General features: G+C 43.2%; 1 protein-coding gene across 1 annotated transcript in view; it reads right to left on the bottom strand.

Annotated features, from left to right (window-relative positions):
* Positions 1-26417, bottom strand: part of PLSCR5 (phospholipid scramblase family member 5) — a 142305-nt gene that overhangs the window by 103579 nt on the left and 12309 nt on the right. Inside the window, exon 4 of the mRNA XM_040429945.1 lies at positions 8249-8469. Within this exon, the coding sequence (XP_040285879.1) occupies positions 8249-8469 (221 nt within the window). The remainder of the gene's footprint in view (positions 1-8248; positions 8470-26417) is intronic.

Here is a 26417-nt window from a genome sequence, read left to right as displayed (position 1 = left end):
TGGTCTCTTATCCCCTGCCACAGCTCTGCGGCAGTGTGCTGTTTGTCCCCTAAGCATATAAACTTCAGCACGGCCTGTTGCCGCTACCCCACCGCAGTGCTACCTTGCTTCCAGCTACCGACTGATGACTGACTGGTGCTGCACGCAGATAAATCTGAGGTGGAAGTGGAGGAGGAGGCGTAGGAGGAGAACCCTGATCGACGTAGGGCCCGCAATCCTTGTCGTCGCTAGCACCTGTGCCATCCCAGGATACAACTCGCTCCCGGCCTCCACAACATTTACCCAGTGTGCCGTCAGGAAAATATAGTGTCCCTGGTCGAATGCACTTGTCCATGTGTCCATGGTTAAGTGGACCTACCCAGTAAGGCCTCATGCACACGACCGTTCCGTTTTTTTGCGGTCCGCATATTGCAGATTCGCAAAACACGGTAGCCGCCCGTGTGCCTTCCGCAATTTGCGGAACGGAACAGGCGGCCCATTGTAGAAATGCCTATTCTCGTCCGCAAAACGCACAAGAATAGGACATGTTATATTTTTTTTGCGGGGCCACGGAATGGAGTAACAGATGCGGACAGCACACAAAGTGCTGTCCGCATCTTTTGCGGCCCCATTGAAGTGAATGGGTCCGCACCTGAGCCGCAAAAACTGCACCTCGGATGCGGACCAGAACAACGGTCGTGTGCATGAGGCCTAACTGCGTAGGTCAGGGCACGTGTAATGTTACGGGACACCTGTTGGTGTACGGCGGGCACGGCACACCTTGAAAAATAGTGGCAGCTGGGGACTGCGTAATGCGTGATGGCCGCCGACATCAGGCTGTGGAAGGCCTCAGTGTCCACAAGCCTAAATGGCAACCTTTCCAGGGCCAGTCATTTTGAAAGCTGCGCATTTAGTGCTATGGCCTGTGGGTGGGTGCCTGGGTATTTTTGCTTGTGTTCAAAGGCCTGGGGTAAGGACATTTGGATGATGCGCTGGGACATGGATGTGGATCTGGTCGCTGATGGTGCTTGCGAAGGTCCAGGTGTAGGGTGGGAGGCATCCGAGCCTGCGCCTTCGACAGGGGATTGGCAAGCACGTAACATAGGTGAAGAGGAGGCAGTGGTGTGACCTGCAGACACAGATTGTGGACCCAGGCGTTCGTCCCACTTATTACGGTGCTTGAATGTGATGTGGCGGATCATGCTGGTGGTGGTGAGGTTGCTAGTGTTCACGCCCCGGCTCATTTTCGTATTGCACAGGTTGCAAACTACTATTCTTTTATCATCCGCACTTTCCTCAAAAAAGCGCCATACTGCGGAACATCTACCCATTGACAAGGGAGATTTCCGCAAGGGGTGCTCTGTGGAACAGTTGCGGGCCTGTTTGGTGTCACCCGCCTTCTCCCTTTTGCCACCCCACTGCCTCTTCCAGCCTGTTGCGGTGCTGCAGATCCATTTCCCTCTGTACTGCTGTCCTTGCTCGGTTTTCCACCTTCCCAGGTTGGGTCAGTGACCTCATTGTCCACCACATCCTCTTCCACTTCCTCACTCTGATCATCCCCCTGATTTGTTGACCTAACCACAAACACAGTGATTGACAACTGTGTCTCATCCTCTTCATCAACCTCTTGAGACAGTAATTGCGGTTGACTTATTGGCAACTGTGTCTCATCATCATCCAGCTCATTAAACATTAATTGCCGTTCCCCACCGTCATGTTTTTGTGACTGTGGATGCTCAAGAGATTGGGAATCAGGACACAAGATCTCAGGTCCCTCTTTAAGCGTGCTTGGCGAGAGGGCCAAATCAAGTCATGGCGATGAAAAGAGGTCCTCAGAATAGCCGAGTGTGGGATCACTTGTTTCGCCAGACTTTACATGGTGGGAGGAAGGAGGATCATGGTGAGGATTGTGTTGACCAGACTCTTGGCTACTGAGACTGGACTTGGTGGAAGACAGGGTGGTGCTTAACCGACTGGAAGCATTATCTGCTGCAATTCAACCGACCACCTGGTCGCACTGGTTTGAATTCAAGAGTTGTGGCCTGCACCGCCCTGCAAACTAGAACATGAAGCTAGGTATCGTGGATGATTGTTTTTCTTGTGCTCTAGCAGCAGGCACAGTTTCTCCGCGCCCAGGGCCACAGCCTCTGCGTGCACCATCAGCATCACGGCCACTTCTCCGTCCCTTCCTTAATTTAAATGTGATATATGCTTTAAAGTATGTCACACGTGCAGTAGCGTAGGATTTGGAAGTGTATGCGCAAAAAATTTACAAAAGTATTTGTGATTAGGAAACGTTATACAGGACAAGTACCACAGGTAATGTCACAGTTTGCACTGTCTACGGAAAAAGGTACACTGGATGTCACTGATATTTTAAGGTATGCGCACACTTTACACAGGAGATGTGGCGTGAATAATTTAACCGTCTGCAGCGGCCTATTACACGGTATTTAGCCCAGGATGTGCTAAAAATGTATATTGCTGCTGTCACACACAATAGTCCTTAACCTGTTACGGACACAGGGCGTACAGGTACCTTGGTACAATACCCAGTGGGGTCCTGTGATCCCCCCCTTGTCGGCGATCGCAGCAAACCGCAGGTCAATTCAGACCTGCGGTTTGCTGTGTTTCCGGGTTATTCGGGTCTCTGGTGACCCGATAACCAGGAATAGGACGGTGATCGGTGGTGTTATATAATACACCACAAATCACGTCCTGCGATCCTGAGAGTTGGCGGTCACGCCACCTCTCAGGATCGCTTCTGATTGGTCGGCTGGGCAGGTGGGCGGGCGGAGCGGCAGTTTTGAATTGCCGGAGCTCCTCTCCCTGCTCATACACGTTCGTGGAGTGGGAGAGAGAGGAGCTCGGCTGGATTGTAAGTTTTTTTGTGCCATCAGGCACACATTGGAGTATTTTGGAGAGGTAGGGAGAGATACACTAGGCAGGGATAGTGAGGGAAAGTTATTTCACTAGTTTAGCACCCGGATTGGGTGTCTGGGGTCCACAGCACTCAGCTGTGTGACCCTAGACCCCCCAGGGGTGCTGCAGCTTTCCTCCCCACCCCAACACACATTTTTTTGGGGCGCAAGTGTTTTTTTTTTTTTTTTGCATGCGCTGAATTTGGCCGGCACTCTTTTGGGATTTTCAAATTTTTTTTGTTCGATTTTTTTTATTTTTTTTTTCTGTTAGGTGTAGGGCCACGTCCGTGAACAACACATTCTTTTCTTATGTTTTGAGATATTATGGGTCCGTCAATTTGCAGACCCTTTTAAAATATACTTTCATTATTTATACTTAAAATAAATGCCCCTTAATGGTGGCTTGATGTCATACATAGAGTGCAGGCCTCCAACCGGCTACTCTTAATGTATGATAGCATCCGCCACATTTCTGACATACAGACAATACAGACTTACACAGTGTACAATGTGGATGGAAGGTAGATGGTTGGTGTGGGGAATCTTTCCCTAGTACACACTCTTTCTAACCTTTACCCAGGGGTCGCCCCTGATGGTGGGGTTCCCTGTCCGCGTACCTTCCATCCTTTCCCTATAACAGCCTAACGGTGATAGTGTAGTGTAAACAAATACCATATATACGATACTGCAACAACATAGATAATTGTTGTACAAAGCAATGTTCCAACGCATTTTGCCCACTCAGGGGCTCCTCAGGGGGTCTCGGTTACAATAATACAGATAGTATAGTGACACCTATTAAATTGTTTATCCCAAGATATATACAATAACACTTTTTGCAGTGTCTAGGTAGATGGTACAATCACCATATATACATTATCCCATTCGTCGTCTCAAATAGGTATTGCAGACGTCATAAACAAAAAATGGTACAATCAGATGAGGGCTGGGTATCGCGCTAGCTCCTATTGGGTGCTACTACCTGTAATCCAACATATATAGTAAAAAGCAAGTACTAGATGCAGATAGGGATGTATACAGAGACACCCTTAGTCGAGGTCATATCCTTTTCTTCAACATCCAGGAATATTCAAGTACACTTACAATTTAGCTCCCAGCTCCTGACGTGACTGCCTCCTCCCAGGGTCGATATGGCAGTGGCATACATGGGGAACTTCTCTTCTTTTAAAATCGGCGCTCCTCAGGCACTTCCGGCCCGTGGAACGCACGCCGCGACCTTACTTCCGGTCTGGTGGAACGCAAACGTCACATCCGGTTCTGCGATTCACCAGGACACCGGCCTCTAGCGATTGTTAGAGGTAGGAAGACAGGATAGCGTTTCTTTAAAGCCATGCAGTGAACAGTTTAACCCCTAATACGCCTCCTATATGGGGGGAGCGGTCCCCAAGTGACTTCTAATGCTACAAAAAATTATATTTATTCATCCAATGATTAGGACATAGGGGAATCTCGGATCCTTAGATCCAGATCCAGATCCAGATTCATAACAGATCACAATCATGACTCTGGTGGGGTCATCTTGTATTTAATTGAGTACTTCCCGCACTCATGACCAATTTTTGAACTATCATTAATACCTTAAGCAGAAGCTTTAAGGGGCTTAATCCTCTTTTCAGGGTGATCTTTTGGTTAGGACATTTTTCCTGTTTTTTTCTGGCCAATTCCATAACATCCATCTAGAATACGGTCCAATCCCACAATCAGACTAGTTTCTCTTTTCCAACTGTGGGATTGTTTAGGCCTAAGGGTGCTTGAGACTTACATCTAAAAATCCATTCCGCTTCTCTTTGGAGGATTTTTTTATTCCAGTCTCCCTTTCTAGGGGACATGGGTACACACTCCAGAGCAGAACATTATAGAGCCTTGGCACTTCCTCCATGGAATTCATTTACATGATCGGCGACAGGCGTTACATTCTTCTATATAGTTCCCTATATGTCTTCCCTATATAATCTTTTGGGCATGGGCATTGACAAATATAAATCACCCCTTTAATCCTAAAATTGATGAAATCTCTTATGGTGAAAACCCTGACAGTCGCCGAGCATGTAATTGTCTTACATGTGAAAATGGAGGCGCACGCCTTGCATGTTTCACATCTAAACATGCCCGTGGGTCTATGGTCCAGCCAAGTTCCTGACGGTGCCACAGGTACATAGTGGCTGCGGATTAGCCTATCTCTCAGGCTTCTGCCTTTGCGATATGTGATACTTGGATACGACATGATGTTCTTACTCATTTCGGGATCCATTTTAAGGATTGGCCAGTACTTTTCTAGTATTTCTTTTACTTTTTTATTTGCAGTGTCATAGATAGAAATAAGTCTGGTCTGTGCTTTTTCATTTTTATTTTGTTTTTTAGGGGTAAGCAAGGCCTCTCTATTTGTACCCAAAGCATACTGGAAAGCCTTTCTCAGAGTTGCATTGAGGTAACCCCCATCCCTTAGTCGGGATTATAGTTTTTTAGATTCTAGATGGAAATCCTCCAGTGATGAACAGATGGGTGCTATCTCGCCCCTATATTAGGGCTGTCTAGGTACCCCTTACCCACTCATATCCCCGCCGGACCCCTTCTGCTCTTCTTTACAGCAAAATCTTCTTGCATTGGACATCTCCAGAGACCAGAGGACCGGGGCCATAACGGTAGGACCTACTGGTTATTTAAGGTGCCGCCGTGTACCCATCTATATTATTTAAGGGTGCCGCCGTGCACCTAGCACATTTGTATCCCTGGTGCCATCATGCACTTTTTTCTTTATCTCTCATTATAGCATTTAGGGACTCATCCTAATCTTGTATATATTAAAAGTTATGTTTTAACCTAAAATCACCATTACGAACTTCGAATTATTGCAATAAAAGTTCCTTTGAGAATAGCAGGCACGGGTGTAGCTAAAGGCTCATGGGCCTGCAAAAAATGCAGACAGCATACAGACAAGAATAGGCATTTATACGATGGGGCCCGATAAAAGTACAGTATGCACACGGACCGCATCCGTATTTTGTGGATGTGCGATTAGCGGACCACAAAATGGATAAGGTGGAGTGAATGTAGTCTTAGGCTCATAATAAATAACTGGATGTGGTACTCTGAGAAGCTCTGCAGCACCTTTATTTCTCCAAACCCAGGGGTCCTGGATGTTGGACCCACACCAATCAAACATTGATGGTTTGCCCAAAGTGTAGGGCACTGACAGCTGGAACTTAAGAGAAATGTCCACTCTTTTTATATTGATGACCTATAGTTAGGATACTGTAGGTCGTCAATATCTTAGTGACAGGGTCCGTCACCCGTACGCCTGCCGATCATCTGTTAAGTAGTAGTTCCTGCATTGGAAGTATGTGCCAGAACTATACAGCTGCATCCGTTGAGCAGTGGATGGAACTGGTTACTGCATCACTGCTCCCATTCACTTCGCAAAGCTGTGTAGTTCCGGCACCTACTTCTGTCACCAGAGCTACTGCCAAAAAGCTGATTGGTGGGGGTGAAGGGTGTTATACCCCCGATGATCAGATATTGATGGCCTCTCCTGAAGATAGGCCAGCAATATAAAAGGAGTGGACAACCACTTAAAATCAGCACCTGACTTTTATGGAGCTGTGATAAAGCAGTCTCGCTTCATCACAGCGTGTTTGGACTGTGACTGATAGTTAGGCCGAGTTCACACGAACGCGTGTGACCCGTGCTGTGGCCCGCAAACTGAGGGCCGCAATGCACGATCGCCGGCCGTAGGTCAGCCGCATCGGATCGCGGGCCCATTCACTTTAATGGGTCCGCGATCCGCCCGTTCCGCAAAAAGATAGGACATGTTCTATCTTTTTGCGGAACGGAAGTACGGGACGCAACCCCACGGAAGCACTCCGTAGTGCTTCCGAGGGGTCCCGTTCCGTGCGGCCGTTCCGCAATTCTGGATTTGCGGACCCATTGAAGTGAATGGGTCTGCTTCCGGCCACAAACTAGGCCTTAGATATAATCTAAAAGCCGCCGGCGCATTTTCCATGAAAAAGCTATAATGCTTTGGAATACATATGTGTGCCAATGCATGTATAAAAAAAATATAAAAAAAGACACTAAAAGTTGCAATTTCTTAGTGGGACAAAGTGAACTGAATGGTAAAATGTGATAAAAAAAAAAAGAATATTTATACTTTTTTATCATTTTAATTACATACAATTCTTGAAACATACAAAGAATAATTTATTAATAGTGCTGAATGGATGGATGGGCTGATGGACTTTAGATAGATAGAATTATAAATCCCATCATGGGTTAATAAGCTGATGACCTTACACATTGAACAGGTGGATTTAACCCCTTCATGCACCTTGATGTACATGCCAGGAGTGTATGGAGTGGGCTTTGGTGCTCAGCCTACTCATCATGTGGCAAATACCAGCTTGGTGCGGACTAAAATAAAATAAAAACATTTAAAAAGTATTTAGAAATGTGTGAAAATATGTAAACAAATATTAAAAACAACCATTTTCCTGTTTATCATATAAAAAGCAATAAACATAATTGATTTTGATACATCTAAAAATGTCCAGATCATCATTTTATTTTTCTCATAGGTGAATGCTGTAAAAAATTCCAATCACTGAATTGGAGCGTTTTTTTTTGGTTACCTTGTCTTCTCCAAAAAATGGAATAAAAATAATCAAAAAGCCATATGTACCAATAAAAACTACAACCCACTGTGCAAAGGACATGCTCACAGATCTCTGTCAGTGGAAAAATAAAAATTTTACGGCTTTCAGAATATGTTGACAAAAAGCTATTTTCATTTTTATGTAAAGGTTGTACAATTTAACAAGTAGTAAAACATAACAAACTATAAACATTTTGGTAAAGTCATAACCATATTGACCAACACAATAAGGTTATCATGTAAATGTTGATGTGTAGTGAATATTGCACTATACATACATAATTTTTTTTACAGTTTTGCAGTACAAAATATGGAACGTTAACATTGCCCCAATGAAAACCACAACTCATCCAACAAAAAACCCTTCATATGGCTATATTGCTAAAAAAAAAAAGTGCAGGAAGGAAAAAACTAAAAAAAAGGAGGCTTTACAATGCCATACAGCGTGGTTACTTCAGTACATTAGATAAATCTAATATGCTACCAATAAAGTTTATGAAGAGGTTTCTCTATTTCTTTTCTGGTTATGCAGGAATTGTCTTTACATAGAAGTACAGAACACATATTGAAGCTATTTGTATCCTGCCTAGGATATTTAGAAAGGTTTAAAAAAGAACATGTGCAACTCATCACAAAAAAAGCAGTAATAATAACAAGTGATCAACACAAAGACACTAACCTCTTGCAAGTAGCAGGGAAAACAGCAAGTAATGCACCTCAAGGGCCTAATAACTGTGATTACTTCCCGGCCTGTGTTATTAGCAATGTGCATGGTGAAAGGTCGCAATGGTCCACACAAGTTTTTATTGAGGTAGACGTTTTCCTCTCTTGCAAAATAAAGTCTTTGTCCAAAGTTATCTTTTATTTCATACTTATTGCTCTTCTCAGTTCCAAGAATAGCTGGAGAAGCAGAAAACACAGCCACATATCAAGAGAGGAACAAAGTAGTGGAAGATCTATAGTCTCTCTGATTCCTATTATCTACATTACTGTAGTGCTTGTAATCAAAACAATAGTCTTCACAGAGGCCAATGCTTATACAAGGCCATAGTAGTACTGATCTACTACAGCAGTAAAACCCACTGATAAATCTCCTTCTTCCCTTCACACAGTGTATTATAAAACTGTCTGCCTGTAGTCACCTCTAGGGGGAGCTCAGTGTATAATAACGTGAATCAATGTTAGGAACATGAGAAGCAGTTCAGCACTGGGGGGCCCATCAAAGATATGTGGTCTGTATCTATGGTAGGTATGCCACTGCTAAAAACTAAAGCAGAAAATGCAGATGTAGCACATATATATTATGTACATATACCTGCGTACAATTTTCTAGGACATGTTTTACATGTAAATTTTGTTATCATTTTTTTTTTCACCACTAAAATAATCCTAAAAGTAAATAACTTTAAAAAATAAAATAAATAAAATAAATAAATATATATATATATATATATATATATAGATATATATTTCATGAAGGAAATAAATCAATAAATCGGGGGTCATTTATTAAATTGGTGTAAAGTAGAACTGGCTTATGAGAGGTGGAATCAAATTGGTTGCTATGGGCAACTGAGACAGTTCTACTTTACACCAGTTTGATAAATGACCCCTATAGAGTTTGAAAAAGCTGATTGCGTGTAAGAGTGGGAGAGAAGAGGGACCATGCGTGTGTACTATATCTGTGAGACTGGGTGGTAGCTAGACTATGCTTGGGGCATCATCCATGGCAGTTAAAACTTTATTCTCTAAACATTCTGCCATTTATTCCTATGTGGGATTTTTTTTAATTTTAAATGTAACTTTATTAAAAACGACAAATCTGATTGACTCCAAAACTACAGAGCACACCTTTCATTACCAATAGTTTCAAAACACAGTTTGAAGGGAGTCTGTACGTTAAGGAGTTCTGGCTGTATTAATCGCAGAATTCTGTCATTCATTACAATGTTTTTTTTATTTTTATTTTAAACGTAAATTTATAAAAAATGACAAATCCCATTGACTACAAAAATTCATAGCACACTTCTCAGCGCCGAGAGCTTCGAAACACAGTTTGAATGTGGTCTGTACGTTATGTGGTTTGGGCTTGATTAATCGCAGAATTCTGCTAGTCATTTCTAAGGGATTTTTTTATTTTTTTATGTAGATTTATTTTACATATACAACACCTCTCAGATCTGAGAGCTTCGAAACAAAGTTTGAACAGAGTCTGTACATTAAGCTGTTCGGGTTGTATTAATTGCAGAAAACTGAAGAAATATAAAATACAGATTTAGCAGGGTTAGCACTCCAACTTTTAACTCAAATTTCTTAACTCATCGCGTTATCTTGAGACAAAAGCCATTGAAAAGCGATTGAAGGTGTTTGCTTAGATTAGATAACACAACTCAGAAATCTCAGAAAACAGGAGTGTTAATACTACTCCATCCGTATAAGAAGATAAATAATAACAATCTAGTGCTTTTTCAAGTCTCCATACTGTCCATACTGCCAGATCTCTACAATGAGAACCACTGCCTCAGATCAGCTGAATATCTAGTGCAAACAGAATAAATGATCATTTACTGATTATTATGTGTAGGATTAGAGATGAGTGAATCAGTCCAGATTCGTTTAGGGTCTGGTTTACCAAATTTTTGAAAAAGTTTGGTTTGAACCCAAATATGTTTGGGACAAACTAAGGCCCCTTTCACACGGGCGTTGCAGATTGGGGCCGGATGCGTTCAGGGAAAATGGTGCGATTTTGACACTAAAACAAGTCAGTTTTCACTGCGATTGCGCTCCATGTTTGCGTTTTTCCGAGCGGGTGCAAAACATTGTAATGCGTTTTGCACGCGCGTGAGAAAAATCGGCATGTTTGGTACCCAGACCCGAACCCGGACTTCTTCACAGAAGTTCGGGTTTGGGTTAGGTGTTGTGTAGATTTTATTATTTTCCCTTATAACATAGTTATAAGGGGAAATAATAGCATTCTTAATACAGAATGCATAGTACAATAGGGCTGGAGGGGTTAAAAAAAATAAAAAAATAATTTAACTCACCTTAATCCACTTGATCGCGCAGCCCGGCTTCTCTTCTGTCTTCTTCTTTGAGGAATAGGACCTTTGATGACGTCACTGCGCTCATCACATGGTCCATCACATGATCTTTTTTACCATGGTGATGGATCATGTGACGGACCATGTGATGAGCGCAGTGACGTCATCAAAGGTCCTTTTCCTGTGCACAGGAAAGAAGAAGACAGAAGAGATCCCGGCTGCGCGATCAAGTGGATTAAGGTGAGTTAAATTATTATAAAAAAAAATTTAACCCCTCCAGCCCTATTGTACTATGCATTCTGTATTAAGAATGCTATTATTTTCCCTTATAACCATGTTATAAGGGAAAATAATAATGATCGGGTCCACATCCCGATCGTCTCCTAGCAACCGTGCGTGAAAATCGCACCGCATCCGCACTTGCTTGCGGATGCTTGCGATTTTCATGCAGCCCCATTCACTTATATGGGGCCTGCGTTCCGTTAAAAAACGCAGAATATTGAACATGCTGCGATTTTCACGCAACGCACAAGTGATGCGTGAAAATCACTGCTCATGTGCACAGCCCCATAGAAATGAATGGGTCCGGATTCAGTGTGGGTGCAATGCGTTCACGTCACGCATTGCACCCACGCGGAAAACTCGCTCGTGTGAAAGGGGCCTAAAGTTGCTCCAATTGCCCTGAAAGTTGCTATATAACACACATTTAGCCTCCCATGACTTTTTGATATCTCATTTAGTTTATTTTTTATGAATTTTTTGCCCTCCCCAACCTGTCACTCAGATAGTAAATGATATCTGAGTGACACTGACATACATAGCTTTGCGTAAACGTACGTTTGACAGCATTAACAAACAGCGTATTTAAAAGCACAGCACGCCGGCAGATGTGTTATGCTTTTTCATATTCCAAAGCTTCCAAAAATTGGCCCTTATCAGGGGGGAGATAATGTTTAAATACACATTGTGTTATGGGATAAAAGAAATTGGCTTGGTGGCACGCATGCAAAAACTATGCCTTGACAGGGTCGAAATGCCTGCCCGTACAACACGCATAAGTGTTGATTGTCAGAAGAAAAAATGTCTAGTTGAGAACAAGCCTAAAAATTCTCTCCCTTTTAATTGGGAGCAGCAGCAGTGCAGAGTGTATGTGGAAAGGGTACAGTACAGATACAGTGGAATGCTGCAGCATAGCATGGAACATACAAGGCTGTCTATGGGTAGTAGTAGCAATAGTAGTAGTAGTGATAGTGGTGGCAGATGGTGCTTGGTGTTGGCAGTAGGGGTTTAGCAGCGAGGAGCAGCATCAGCTGAGGTAGCGGCAGCAGCAGCTGAGGTAGCAGTGGGTGCAGCAGAAGCCATTTGGTAACATATTGTCTGAACATGGAAATTGCACTATCAGCCATACAGAATGTGATGGTAGGCAGGTCACAGCAGTGGCATGATGGTGGTGGCAGCAGCTGTACAGAATGTGATGGTTAGCAGGTCACATTAGTGGCCTGATGGTGGCAGTGGCATGATAGAGGCAGAAACAGCCTTACGAAAGATGATGGTTGGCAGGTGGCATAGCATGATGGAGGCAGGCAGACAGCAACAGTGGCAAGATGGGGCACCGCCAGCAAGGCCAGATCTATTCATTGGCCTCAGCGGGAGGAGTGTGAGAATCCTCCTGAATCCAGGCTTGGTTCATTTTGACAAAAGTGATGTTTGGACACTGGTCCGTTTGGGTGTCACTATGACACCACAATACCCCCCCTCCCCCCGTGACGCTGAAAACCCTCTTTGAGTTGACAATGGAGTCTGGGCAAGAAAGAAGACAGAGAGAGTGCTGTGCCTGTTTGGATAACTGTTCCAGTCTGCTTGCCCTGCCTGTATTTACATAGGACAGGGTTTGAATCTGGTCATTGAGGTGGGGACCGTCAGCTTGATTACTGGTCTCAGCCTGGTGTGGCACATAGAAAAACTGCTCCTTCACATTGAGGAGACTGAATGCCTGCTGCAGCTTCATGGCAGCTGAAGGGAGGTAACTCTGCACGTGGTGGAGAAAACCCTCCCTTTCAGACACGGCCCCTCCCTTAATCAGAAAAAGGCAAATGAGAACAACATTCTTAGTTGCAAGGCTATACGGGGAACCTCTGGGTGGGTACTATTTCTATTATGGAGACCAGCTGATATACATGATGACTATTGTAGGCTAGACAACGCTCCTCTGGATTTCTGAGTAAAATATATGCAAATTTTCATGTCTAACATCTGCCGGCATCAGATCTGGTGATGCCGCCTCATGTGCTGCAATAGATCTCTGGTAGCTATAATTGTGTTTGAATGGCCATGGATTATTTTAATCCTTCAGATTATGCACCCAGATCCAGCTCCCAGGTGCTGTACATCACACAGTTGTCATCGGAGTCCTCACCTTCGCTGCCACTTTTATAAGACTGTGAGATATCATGGTGTGCTCCTGGACCCCCTTCCCCTGTGCTGCGTTTCCCCTGACTTCTACTGTTGCTGCACCCACTGCCAATACCGTGGCTACAGGTGCCACTATTACCACCACCATCAACACAGGTATGCATAGGGTCATCAGTCTCCTCCATGTCAGGGCAGCCTAAACGGTGAGAGCTCCCACACAAGTCATCAACAGGGAGACTCTCTTGACTATTGATCATAGGGCATGGTGTTTTTTTTTTTTGCTACTTCTTAGTAAAAAGGACAGGGCCCCGCTAGGAAGGGGCAGTGAAGACTGAGAAGACTCCACTGAAAGCCTTCTTTGGGGCCGCAAGCAGGAGAAGCAGAGGAAAGCTGTGATGCCTGGCTCCACAGCATGGTGTCGAACTCGGAAGTCACCTCCACATCATCCTGCTGTGACTGAGAGCAGGAGTGAACTATCCACAATCTCATCCTCTTTCTTCTCAACTATAATGATGTGCCTTTTCATAGCCAGCAGGACAACTGTAGCCTACTATTACTACTAATACTAGTTCTGGCCAGATAGTTGGTGCTTATACTACCCACATCCTTGCTCTGGGTCTTCCTTTTGGAACCCTTCTAAAAGGGTTGGACATTTTCAGGCCTCTCAGATAAAGTTATGTACTAACCTGTGTATTGGTGTAGTAATCGCATATTTATGCTGCTAGTTTGAATATAATTAACAACATAGGGGTGGATTGGCCATAGCCCTTACAGGTAAATCTCCCGGTGGGCCGATGCCCAGGGGGCTGCCTGAGCCCTCCTCACGGCCAACCAGTGGAAGTTCTTGGGGATGTATTTTGTGCTGCTGGCAGCAGTATTTTGTGATGGGCTGTGATATTTACTTCTGGTGGGGTGGTATAATGTGCCACAATATGGTATTGCTGGCCCTGCCTACTTGTGTTGGCCCTGCCTTCCATCACTTTGGACCCGACTACAAAACAGGGCCATTTTTAGTATTTTTCCAGGGTCACTTTAAGTTCTCAGCCCACCCCTGCAACAACCCCCAACAAATAAATATTTGATTAGAAACATGTTTGTGAACACAGAAATAAAGGGAATTTAGGCCTAAATTCATTATCCCTCACAGATACTTTTGTGTGCTGATCTGTGTATTGTTGTTTGTCACCTATATGCTGGTTTCATTCAATTCAACAAGTCCCCAAAAAATAAAATTTCAACCATGTGGAGAAAGAAATGAACTTTAACGGATGAGTAAGGGCTAGGCCTCACTCTCAATTTCATGTTAACACTCATAGGTAGATTACTACCCTGACCTGTGTATTGTTGTACTGATCCCCTATATACTGCTTTAATTCAATTGAACAAGTCACAAAAAATAAAATTTTAACTGTGTGGAGAAATAAATGAACGTTAACAGATAATTAAGGGCCAAGCCTCATGCTCAATTTCATGCCCTGACATGGCATCACGCAGTAAAACAGAGGGCACCACACATGTGCGAAAATACTGGAAACAGATGGCTGAGGCTTCACCCTTAATATTGCATTAACACTCGCTAATTCCACCCTCCAACAGCTTCCAAAAAAAAGTATTTCCGTGAAAATTAGAAAAAATGGGAAAATAATTTAAGTTTTTCTTTGCAGGTAGCTGCTTTTGAGGTTTGCACCAGCTGCAGTTCTGCTAGCTGGCACAGCGGCCACAGCTCCTCACTCCTTCCTCCCTGGTTGACAGCTTCCCTGCTTGTTTCTATTCTACACACATAATTTTTCTTCTTCTTTGTAATTCTAGCCTTTCCCTTCACTTTACCTGGCAACAGAGTACAAGCTTGATAGATTTCTGACTGTCCCTGATTGTTTTTTCACTCTCTATGACTCCCTAACACCCATCCACCTTCATTCACAGCCCAGCACAGAATGGCATTCTGCTCGTCCTACTAGGGCACCTCCCTGCCTACTGCAGCATTGTCTGTCTGTCAGCCTGGGAGCCAATCAAGGCAAGCCCCCCCCTTCCTCTCAGGATCATGTGAGAGCCCTTGTCCTTCCTCCCTAGTGCTTTTTCCTGCCAAAATGTGCACTAAAACGACCCTATGCGCCATTTTAGTGGATTTGTCTGGAACAAACCAGAAAATATTCAGATCGGAAAATACGTCCAAACTGGTTAGCTCATCCTTATGTAGGATGTTTTAATGTTGTTGTGTAATGTAATAGTAGATTTAAAATGACTTTAAAAAGAACTTAGGTTCACCCTCAGGGTGATAAGGTATTAAGATATTTAATAAAAATACAAATAGATAAAATGATATTGAAACATCAGTGCCATTACACCTGATACACACATCATCAGGCTGGCCTTATTTGCAGAGGAACATAGCAAACAATACATGGATAAAATTCAAGTTTCTCCTAAGAGACTACACAGGATTACCGTCTATCAAATCCAGCCGGTCCTTTGCGCAGGCCTATTAGGCAGACAGAGATGTTGGACAGGCATACAGCTGGAATTGTAAGATAGACACTGAGGAAGCAATCAAAAAATACCCAGAGAACTACAAGCACCCGTCACCCAGAAGGGACAGTGAGTAACTAAGTCTGCCACTGCTATAGTGTGGCTCTCTATACTACTGCAATACAATCAAGTCCATGCTATACTAACTCTGCGTTCTACTGCTACAATACCGTTATGAATACTTACCTGATTTGAATGCTCTTTTGCTACAACTAAGCTGCCAGCAGATATATTGCCTCAACTGAAAATACTGTAGATATCATTCTAGGACTAATATCAGTATTTGGACATTACATAGATAACATTCAAATTATTAATACTGGAAAGATATCACTTCATTGTGACCACATAACATCAATATCATCTTTATGGGATATAACAATGTGGATGGACACATCATCATATGGATGTCTAGCAGGGCCGGCGTCAGCACACCTGGGCAAGTGTCTGACGTGAATATTCGAATCGCGAATATCAGCACTTCGAGAATTCGCGAATATTTAGAATATAGTGATATATATTTGTAATTTCGAATATTCTAGATTTTTTTTCATCAGTAACCTCCCTTCTTGCTTGTGGGACAATGAAAAGGCTTAATGTCTTTGTCTGAGCTTAGCAACATCCCTAGCAACCAATAGGAAAATTGCCTACCCCTAACTATATAAGAACCTCCCCAGCAGTCATTTTCCACAGTTTTTTAAAGTTCTGAGAGAGACAGCAGTGTCATTGCCGTGCTCTGTGTTTTCCACACTACATTAGATAGATAGTAAGATAGCTTATATATATAATACAGACACTGGCTTACATACAGGGGTCGCAGGGGTCGCAGTTGTGACCGGGCCCGGCACTCCAGGGGACCCGGGCGCCTGTGGACGCCCCCAGGTGCTGGCAGGGGCCCCGCTGTACTAACATATAATGGAGCGCTCTGATGGGGCCCTACATGAAGTACAGTGGCAATTTTGGGCCCCATCAGAGCGCTCCATGCCACCTTTACATGTATAATATGGGGGGGGGAGAGCGCGCACTCACTCACACACACCCGGCCAGGCAGTTTGTTTCCATAGTGAAGGAGGGAAACCTCTCTGCTCCCTGCTTCACTGATCTTCATAGGGAGCTGCTGGCTGTGGGAGGAGAGCTGAAAGCTCGGGAATCTGCCTTCAGCACAGCCAGCAGCGCGATGATTGTGGGAGCCATCAGGGAAGAAGGTAAGTATGTTTTTTTTTTTTTTTCTAACGCTGCAGACTGGGGGCAAGGTGGGGGGGTGTTTGATTGGCACAACTAGAGTGAGGGGGCATAAAAGTGGGCATATCTACTGAGGGGCACCTAATCTGCCATAACTAATTTGAGGGGGCACCTAATCTGGCATAACTACTGTGAGGGGGGCACATATGAAGGATAACTATGAGGGGGCACATATGAAGGAATAACTACTGTGAGGGGGCACGTAATCTGGCATAACCACTGTGAGGGGCACATATGTGGGCATATCTAATGCGAGGGGCACATAATCTGGCATAACCACTCTGAGGGGGCACATATCTGGGCATATCTACTTTGAGGGGGCACATAACCAGGCATAAATACTGTGACGGGGCACATAATCTGGCATTACTACTGTGAGTGGACACATAATCTGGCATAACCACTATGAGGGGGCACATATCTGTGCATTACTACTGTGAGGGGGCACATAATCTGGCATCACTCCTGTGAGGGAGGCACATATCTGGGCATAACTACTGTAAGGGGACACATATTTGGCATAACTACTGTGAGGGGGCACATATCTGGGCATAACTACTGTGACAGGAACAAAGGTGGGCATAACTACTGTGAGGGGCCACAAGGTGGGCATTAGTACTGTGTGGTTGCACTTAGGGGAAATGTCCTAGATTACCCTGCTATACATTGGCATGGCTCAGTCTTACAGGCCAGCACAGCGCCCCCTGCTGATGATTTCACAGGGCCAGTCACCATCTCTTCCTTATCTGATTATTCTTTTTTTATCACCACAGGGACCTTGTTCTGGATCCAGCGAACATCACGCCAACACCAGCGACACCCTGGATGAGGTAGAACCAGATTTTATTAGGACTGGGTGAGTGTAGCCATGCATTGGGCTTAGTGCTCTTTAACACGAGCGGATCCTGTGCGGGTAATCTGCTGCGTGAAAGAGAGCCAAGCCCCGTTCCGGACAGCAGAGACACGGAGAATTAACATAATGCTCCTTGCCTGTCTGTGATCTTTTTACTACAAAATCACAGTGAGATAAAGTTGTCACCGTGATTTTGTAGTAAAAAGATCACAGTTAATCATGTTACTGCTCCGTGTCTCTGCTGTCCAGAATGGGGCTTGGCACTCATTCACTCAGCAGATTAGCCACACGGAAAGAGCCCTTAGTAAGAAAATCTGCTGCCTCTTTGTAAAAATGGGGGGGGCCCCAATCCAAAGTTTGCACTGTGGCCCATAACACTATAGTTACGCCTCTGAATACAGATAGTTAGTGGGAGATAGTCAGTGTAGGTTATATCCTGATATAGTGTAGCTGTTGCAGTGCAGGGTGTTAGGTAGTGTGATAGGTTCTGCTGTCCATACATACATTCAGACCTGCTAAAATGTTAATTTTCCCTTATTGCGCCAAAATATTTGCATCATTAGCGCCGATTAGCGCAATCGCAAATATATTGGTGCACTCTAAATGCATATAAAGCCATTTTAATGTTCTGCCGTGCCAACCATTTTCTCCAGTCTCAGGAAACTTCTAGCAACTTGGAAAATGTAGCAAAAGTGACCCACGCCTGTATTTCGCACGCATTACACGAATATTGCATTGACAATTTTTCACAATCAAGAAAATTATCTTGAAATCGCAAATATATGACGAATATTCACCCAAATATTTGTGAAATAACGCAAATTTGAATATAGCCCCTGCCGCTCATCACTAGTGAATAGAGAAAAGGGTCCAATCCCTCTGGGGCCCTGGGTTGCCAACCAAAATGTTTCTTTTTTCTCGACAACTTATTCCAAAATCACAAACAGACAACCTTTTTTCACAGACAAACTGGAAAACCATAATGAATGATAACGTTTATAAGTAATACATGTCTATAGCTCAATATACTGATAAGAACTCATTGGCAGCATTTACTGTGAGCTGTAAAATGATGATAATTACTAGACATGAGCGAATTTCTTCAAAATTCGATTTGGCTGATTTGCCGAATTTCACAAAAAAAAATCTCTTCATGACGAATTACTTCTCCACGAAGCACATTTTTTTGTAAGTAGCGGGTGCAATGGCAGGGAGCTGAGATAGCGACGCCCCGTCATTGTAGCCCTCAGTTGCCGCGTTCAAACATGATCGCGGCATCTGAGTGTACAGACAGTGTGAAATTAACATTAAAAAAACATTAAATCAAACTTTCCGAGTCCATTTCCGCGCGACGGGCCGGCCGACGCCATCTTGCTTGAAGATCTCAGCCGAAATCACGTGCGGCGCGAGATTACTTCATCATGCTGGCCGGCGTGGTGACGTATGTCAAGATCTTCAAGCAAGATGGGGGCTGGCGCCCTTCGTGCGCAAATGGAGGCGGTAACTTTGAATTTCAGGATTAATCGATTCGCTGACACGAAGCACAAGGAAATTCGTCTTCTAGGCGAATCGAATAATTCCTGAAATTCTGATCAAATTCTACTTCATGGGATTCGATTCGCTCATCTCTAATAATTACCACCAAAATAATTTAGTCAATACCACCAGCCTAAAAAAAAAACATAGACATATCTATATTTTTTTTCACGGACACAGGAAAAAAGTGACCAATTTTTACGGTCTGTCCAGAAATTTCTGGATGGTTGGCATCCCTGCCCTGGGCAACAGATCCACTAGATATCCAAACTAAAAAATGAAGCAGCATTCCAAAATTGCAGTGAAGTAGGATGATGGACCCGGTTTATTCCCCTGCAACGTTTCAGCCCAGAACAATGAGACTTTTGCCAATCATAGATATCAAGCCATGTGACAGGAAAAATGTTTAGGGACAGGGAGATCTTTGCTCTTTTGCCTAAAGGTGTATCTGTGCTGATTCAGTCTGGTCTTGAGATTCAGAGTGGTTTCGCCTACATATAGTAGGTTACATAGGCACTACAATAAATATACGATAGAGGTGGAGTCACATGTAAGGAACTGTCTAATCCGGAAGGTCCCATCTGAGACAGGATGTGCGAAAGTGCTCCTTTTGATAATGTATGGGCCATTCACACATTCAGGCAGGGGAAACAGCCCACTCTCCTGTTACCAATGTATATCTGTGTAACGGATTTGGATGGCTGCTGTTTTACCCTAGAAATGTGCCCTGTCATCCTGCACATGCTCAATGGGCATATTACGCATGCTACTTGTCACTTGACGCATTGGAGCGAGATGACATCACCCAGGCATGAGCACGGTGATACGCCTCATGCCGATCCTTACCATGAAATCCACATGGTGCTCTATTGATGGAATATTCTGATGTAGGTTATCCATTTATTTATCTGCTATGTAGTCATGTTGAGCAGTTGATTATTGCGCTTCGTTTTGGGAGGTAAACTCCACACCGAGCATAGGAGGGGAGGGGAGGGGGGGACAAGGAATCAGGCCTGAGAACTAGGGAAGGAAAATGGACACCTCCTAGTGAAAACCCTAACAAAAATCCTGACTGACTACCAGTATGAACAGACTCCAAAGGTAGGTGAGTTCATACGCAGAAATACCTACAGTCCTATCTAGCCCTATCTAGCCCCATAGGACCCTGGTACTAATGGCAGAGACTAGACTACCTATTCCTCCAAAAGGAAGGACGAACAGTAGTCTCCTACAGGCCTAATACAAGCAATAGGGAAAAGCAACAAACAGAACCCAAACAAAATACAAAAGGGAGAGGAAAGACTTAACTTCAAAGGAGCAATGGAAGCACCAGGAACTCAGCCGAGATCCAACCACAATCTATTCAAAGGTCCAAACAAAAACTATAAACCGCACAGCATTGTGGTAGAAGCAACTATAAATAGAGAAGGTTAAGCGACCTTAATAGCCACACCTGGGGAAAGAAGGTGTGGCAAGCAGCAGAAACAACACAGACGTCATTTGATCCAAACATGTCAGATCAAACCACATGTTGCCAGTCTCACTGATCTCCTGACACCTGTCGCGGGAACGTCCTTGACAGTACTCCCCCTTCTACGGTTGACCTCCGGACATCCAGGACCGACCTTATCCGGGTGAGACCTGTGAAAAGCTTTCACAAAACGACTGGCATTCACGTCAGATGCCGGTACCCACATTCTCTCCTCTGGTTCATAACCCTTCCAGTGAACAAGATACTAAAGAGAACTACCGAGAACTCGAAAGTCAATTATCTTGGCGATCTGAAATTCCAAACTATCGTCCACCATTACAGGAGCGGGTGGCAAGGAAGATGGCTTCAAAGGTTCAACATATCTCTCCAACAAATATTTACGAAACACATTATGAATGTTTAGGGCCTGAGGGAGTTCAAGAAGAAAAGCTACAGGATTAATAATGGAAGTGATCTTATATGGACCAATAAATCTTGGACCCAACTTCCAAGAAGGTACCTTCAACTTAATGTTTCTTGTGGACAGCCACACAGAATCACCCACTCTTAGGTCCGGACCTTTCATACGTTTTCTGTCGGCCACACGTTTATACTTGTTGCCCATATCCATTAAGTTATCTTGAATTTTCCGCCATATAGATGACAATGATGATGAAAAACTTTCCTCCTCAGGGATATCAGAAATATCTGAACCAGAAAATGTGCCAAAGTGCGCGTGAAACCCATATGCTCCAAAAACGGTGACTTCCCAGTGCATTTCTGTCTACGATTATTTATGGCAAACTCTGCAAAGACAAAAACGAAGGCCATTCCTCCTAGACAAAACATCTCAAGTAAGTCTCCAGACTCTGATTAGTCCTCTCCGTCTATCCGTTCGACTAAGGATAAAAAGCACCCAGTCACCATACATCTGGAGTGCTACCTCATTTCTTTTGTATTTGGAATCATCAGTAGATTACCTGCCTGTATTCCCAGGAAGATTGCACCCATACCTCACATACTGACTGTGCTGCTGTTTTCTTTTGCATTTCGATTATCTATCAATCATCTATCCAGAGAAGTAGCTAAGGGGCAACTTGGGGGTGTACCCCAGGTGCTGAATTGCAGGTTGATGCCAACAAGTGACTTTGCATTGGCCAGGGTATTTGGATAGAGGGCAACAAACTAAACTTTTGCCCCAGCTGAAAGAAAGCCTAGCTGCGGCTATCTATCTATCTATCTATCTATCTATCTATCTATCTATCTATCTATCTATCTATCTATCTAATCAGCAATCTATCATTTTTTACTATACTTTATGAACTGTAATTGTTTAACCCTTACTATTTAGATTGTATTTGTCTATCACTTTGTAATTTAAATTCCTTAAGTAATATTTAAATTCTAAACAAGTAGCTAAACCAAAAACAGCAACTGTGAGTGATGAGCGGAGCATTAAAAAAGCCCAAAGGATATTTCACAGCTCCTATCATGGAGAATCCATCAGTAATTATTATATTAAATTTGTATCCCACAGTGATCGATCAAGCTTGAATTTTTTAAAAATCTCTTTACCATCCTCCCAAATACCTGGTTCTAGCTTTTGTGCCATTATAGCAAGAAAACCATTAAATCTCCAAGCCTTTGCAAAGAAAATAAACTGAAGGCATCAAAGTTTGTATAGCCGTAGGCATGATTATCTGCATGGAGTCAGTTCCAAGCTGGGCCTGTTCTCCTGTGGGGTCCTTCTGCTATGTTGTTTAATACTTGTCTCCCACTAAGACACAAGTCTTAATTGAATCTAAGACAAAATGCCCTTTTGTTAAATCTCACTCTCGTCACGTACATTATCTCTTTCATATTCCTTCCAGAAGTCTGCAAGTTAATTGGTGGCAGTTTTCTGTAAATACAACAGGCATCATGGCAGGAGTGAAATATCATAGAAACGCCTAAGTAAATGGTTAAGATTCTTTGTGATATGTAGAGATGCACAGTGATCCAAAAATGCACTCATTTCAAGTCAATTTAACATTCTATGGGGTGCCAAGCTTGAATCCATTTTGAATACTATAAAGAACTGTATATAAAAATGGATGCGACGGAAGGAGAGCTGTCTACATGTATAGTGATTATGTATTTTATATTATGAATGTATCCCTAGAGATTTAAGGTTATTTGTCACATGGTGATGGCTTTTACGTTCTAAACAAGCAGGATTTCATGCTTTAACCCCTTCCCGACTGCCCAACATAAATTTACAGCAGAAATTGGGTATTTAAGTATGGCGCCCGCTCGCTAGCAAAGCAGACGCCATAGCAGCCAGGTGCCTGCTGTTTTAAAGGGTTTCTACCACCAGATTTTGACCTAATTAGCTGTCAGACACTAGCGATCTGCTAGTGTCTGCTGTACCTAACCATGCTATTGTAATCCCTTTCTCTGCAGCGGTTACCCTAAAAAACGTAGTTTTATTGGTATGCAAATGAGCCTCTAGGTGGTATGGGGCGTCTTTTCAGCACCTAAAGGCTCCGTCCACTCACCATTTCTGCCGCCCAGCGCGCTCCAGCCTGCCCCTCTGCTCTAGATTGACAGCCTACTTCTCTCCATCTCGGCCAAATTCTCGCGCCTGCGCCGTGTGCTTCTGTATTCAGCGCAGGCGCAGTGACTGTACCGGCATCTTCACTGCGCCAGCGCCGATTACGGCACAGGGAGCAGTCCAACAGTCACTGCGCCTGGGCCGAATACAGAAGCACACGGCGCAGGCGCGAGTAGGCTGTCAATCTAGAGCAGAGGGGTGGGCTGGAGCACGCTGGGCGGCAGAAATGGTGAGTGGACGGAGCCTCTAGGTGATGAAAAGACGCCCCCATAGCACCTAGAGGCTCATTTGCATACCAATAAAACTACGTTTTTTAGGGTAACCGCTGCAGAGAAAGGAATTACAATAGCATGGTTAGGTACAGCAGACACTAGCAGATCGCTAGTGTCTGACAGCTAATTAGGTCAAAATCTGGTGGTAGAAACCCTTTAAACAGCAGACACCCAGGGCAAATGTATACGATCGACAATAACGTCAATAGTGCCCATTTAACTCCTCAGATGCCATGGTCAAATCTGACCACGGAATCTAGGAATCAAGGTAATCAGCCGGGTTTACTGCATAGGAAACACTGTAAAAACAAAAGCCATAAAACTGTGACAGAATTCAGTTTTTAGTTGTTTTTTTTATAATTCCATCCCATTTGAATTTTTTTCCAGCTTCTCACTACAATGTATGCAACAGTAAATGGTGCCATTAGAAAGTATAACTTGTCGTGCAAAAAACAAACCCTCATATGGCTATAAGAATAGAAAAATATAAAAGTTATGGTGCTGGAAAGGCTGAGAGTAAAAAACAAAAATGCAAAAACAGAAAATGGCCCGATCCTGAAGGGGTTACAGTGTAGATTTGGTTTAGGGCCCATATAAATTTTATATTAGGGAATTGCATTAGCACTCCAGACTTTTTGGTATCATTTGTTCTAATTATTGGTTACAGGGCAATGTTCCAGATCTACGGTCCTTCATCACATGTAAGATGGAATGTTCCTTAGGAAGTGACACCTACTTGACTGTCACTGTATTACTAGGTAACCCTTAGTATAGCTATCAAATTTATTGCGGCTGCTATGACCCTGAGAAAATTACAGACCGTTTTCAAAAGCCATCATAATGAAATCAACACAGACAGCTATAGCAACAGTTTTTGCTTCCTTTGGGACCTAGCCAGTTTTCATCTTTGCTAAAAAGCCAAAACTTTTTTGCTTTTCCATTCACATACCCATATGGAGAATTATTTTTTTTGTGGGTTAAGTTGTATTTTTTAATAGTACCATTCAATTTACCATATCTTACATTGAAAAATTGGAAAAAATTATTATTTGTGTGTCTATATTAATAAATACAATTCCACAATTGCTGTGTGGGTTTTGTTTTTACAGCGATCATTGTGCGCTAACAATTACTTGACAACCTTATTTTGTGGGGCAGTATAATTATGACAATACTAAAGTTATATTTTTTCATGTTTTACTAAGAAACCTCTTGGGAAAAAAAAACTCTTTTTTTTTGCTTCGTAATATTGTGACTACTATACGCTTTTTAGATTTCCATCTACAGAGATGTTTGGGTGCTTGCTTTTTTGCAGAGTGAGCTGTAGTTTTTATTAGCACCATTATGGGGTACATACGAGTATTTGATCACTTTATTTATTTTTGTGACCATAAAATAATTTTTATGCTTTACGGTATTCACTGTGCAGAATAAATATTTTTGTATTTTAATAGTTTGGACATCTTTGGACATCTTGTGATACTAATTATGTTTTTACCAATTTTTATTATTTAATTTTATATGTAGAATATTTAATTCTTTCGTTTTTTTAAGTATTTTTAAAAACTTTTTTTTAGTCCGCCTAGGGGACTGGAACCTGCAATTGTTCAATTGATAATATCTTTGATTTCAATAATTTACTACTGAAGGCTACTTGGATTCTCTGTACTGCCTGTTATACCCTGCCCACAGGCAGAGCCTAACAGGCAGCTTACTATGGCAATCCTGGGAGGCTTCAGTTTCTCAGGCTGCCATAGCAATTGATTGGAACTCCACAGTCGCTGTTGACATCTGAGGGATTAAATGATCGGGCTCATGGGTAGTTTTGAGCGAACCTGAACTGTAAAACTTGGGTCCATACCGAACTTTGCGAGTACGGATACGCGAACTTTGCAGGAAAAGTTTTTTGTTCGAGTTTGGTGTTTGGGCATTTAATAAAGCTTTTGAAAGGCTTCAGGGCAGCCAATCAACAAGCTTTTAAGCTGTGGGCACTTAGAAGCCATCACAGCCATGACTAGTAATGGCATGGCTGTAATTTGCTGTTGCATCATGTGACCCAGCCTCCATACAAGCTGGATCACGTGTAGCACTGCCCTTCAGCTCTGAGTAGTGCAGGGACAGGAAGTAGGCTGCTGAAGAGAGGAAAAGTGTTAGAAATCTGACTATTGCTTTTGTAGGTGACCTATAATGATTTTTTGTGGGTGCAATACACCAGCTTTGTACCACTGACACAGAAATATAATAATAAATCTGGCTGTTAATTCTGCAGGTGACCTATACCGATTTTTTGTGGGAGCAATGCACCATTTTTGTACCCCTGACGCAAAAATAAAATAGTTAATGCGTCTGTTAGTTCGATGGGTGACATATACCCATTTTTGGTGTTAGATATACGTGCACTTTATGCGTAACAGGGAAATTAATATAGTTAATCTGACTGTTAGTTAGGCCAGTGACATATACCCATTTTTGGTGTGAGATACACGTGCACTGCATATGTGACAGGGAAATTAATACAGTTAATCCGTCTGTTAATTCGGTAAGTGACATACACCCATTTTTGGTGTGAGGTACACCTGCACTGCATATGTGACAGGGAAATTAATATAGTTAATCCATCTGTTAGTTCGTTGGGTGACCTCAAAGAATGAGGAGAGCATCAAATAAGGGACGTGGTCCTGGTCGTGGTGCTGCTGGTGCTGGTTGAGCTCCTTTTGCAGGGAGAGGACGTGGTTGATGTTTGCCAGCTACACGCCCAAATGAAACACCTTCCTCAGGTGTACATAGTCGACAGGAAGTTCAGCGTCATTTTGCAGGCCCGAATACTGGTGTACGAATGGTGAGGCCAGAGCAAGTAGAGGCGGTAGTAGATTGGATGGCTGACAGCGCCTCCAATACCTTC

This window comes from Bufo bufo, chromosome 4, assembly GCF_905171765.1.
Source record: "Bufo bufo chromosome 4, aBufBuf1.1, whole genome shotgun sequence".
Classification (NCBI taxonomy): Eukaryota; Metazoa; Chordata; class Amphibia; order Anura; family Bufonidae; genus Bufo; species Bufo bufo.
The sequence above is the reverse complement of the archived record's forward strand: the minus strand, read 5'-3'. Positions and strand labels throughout refer to the sequence as shown.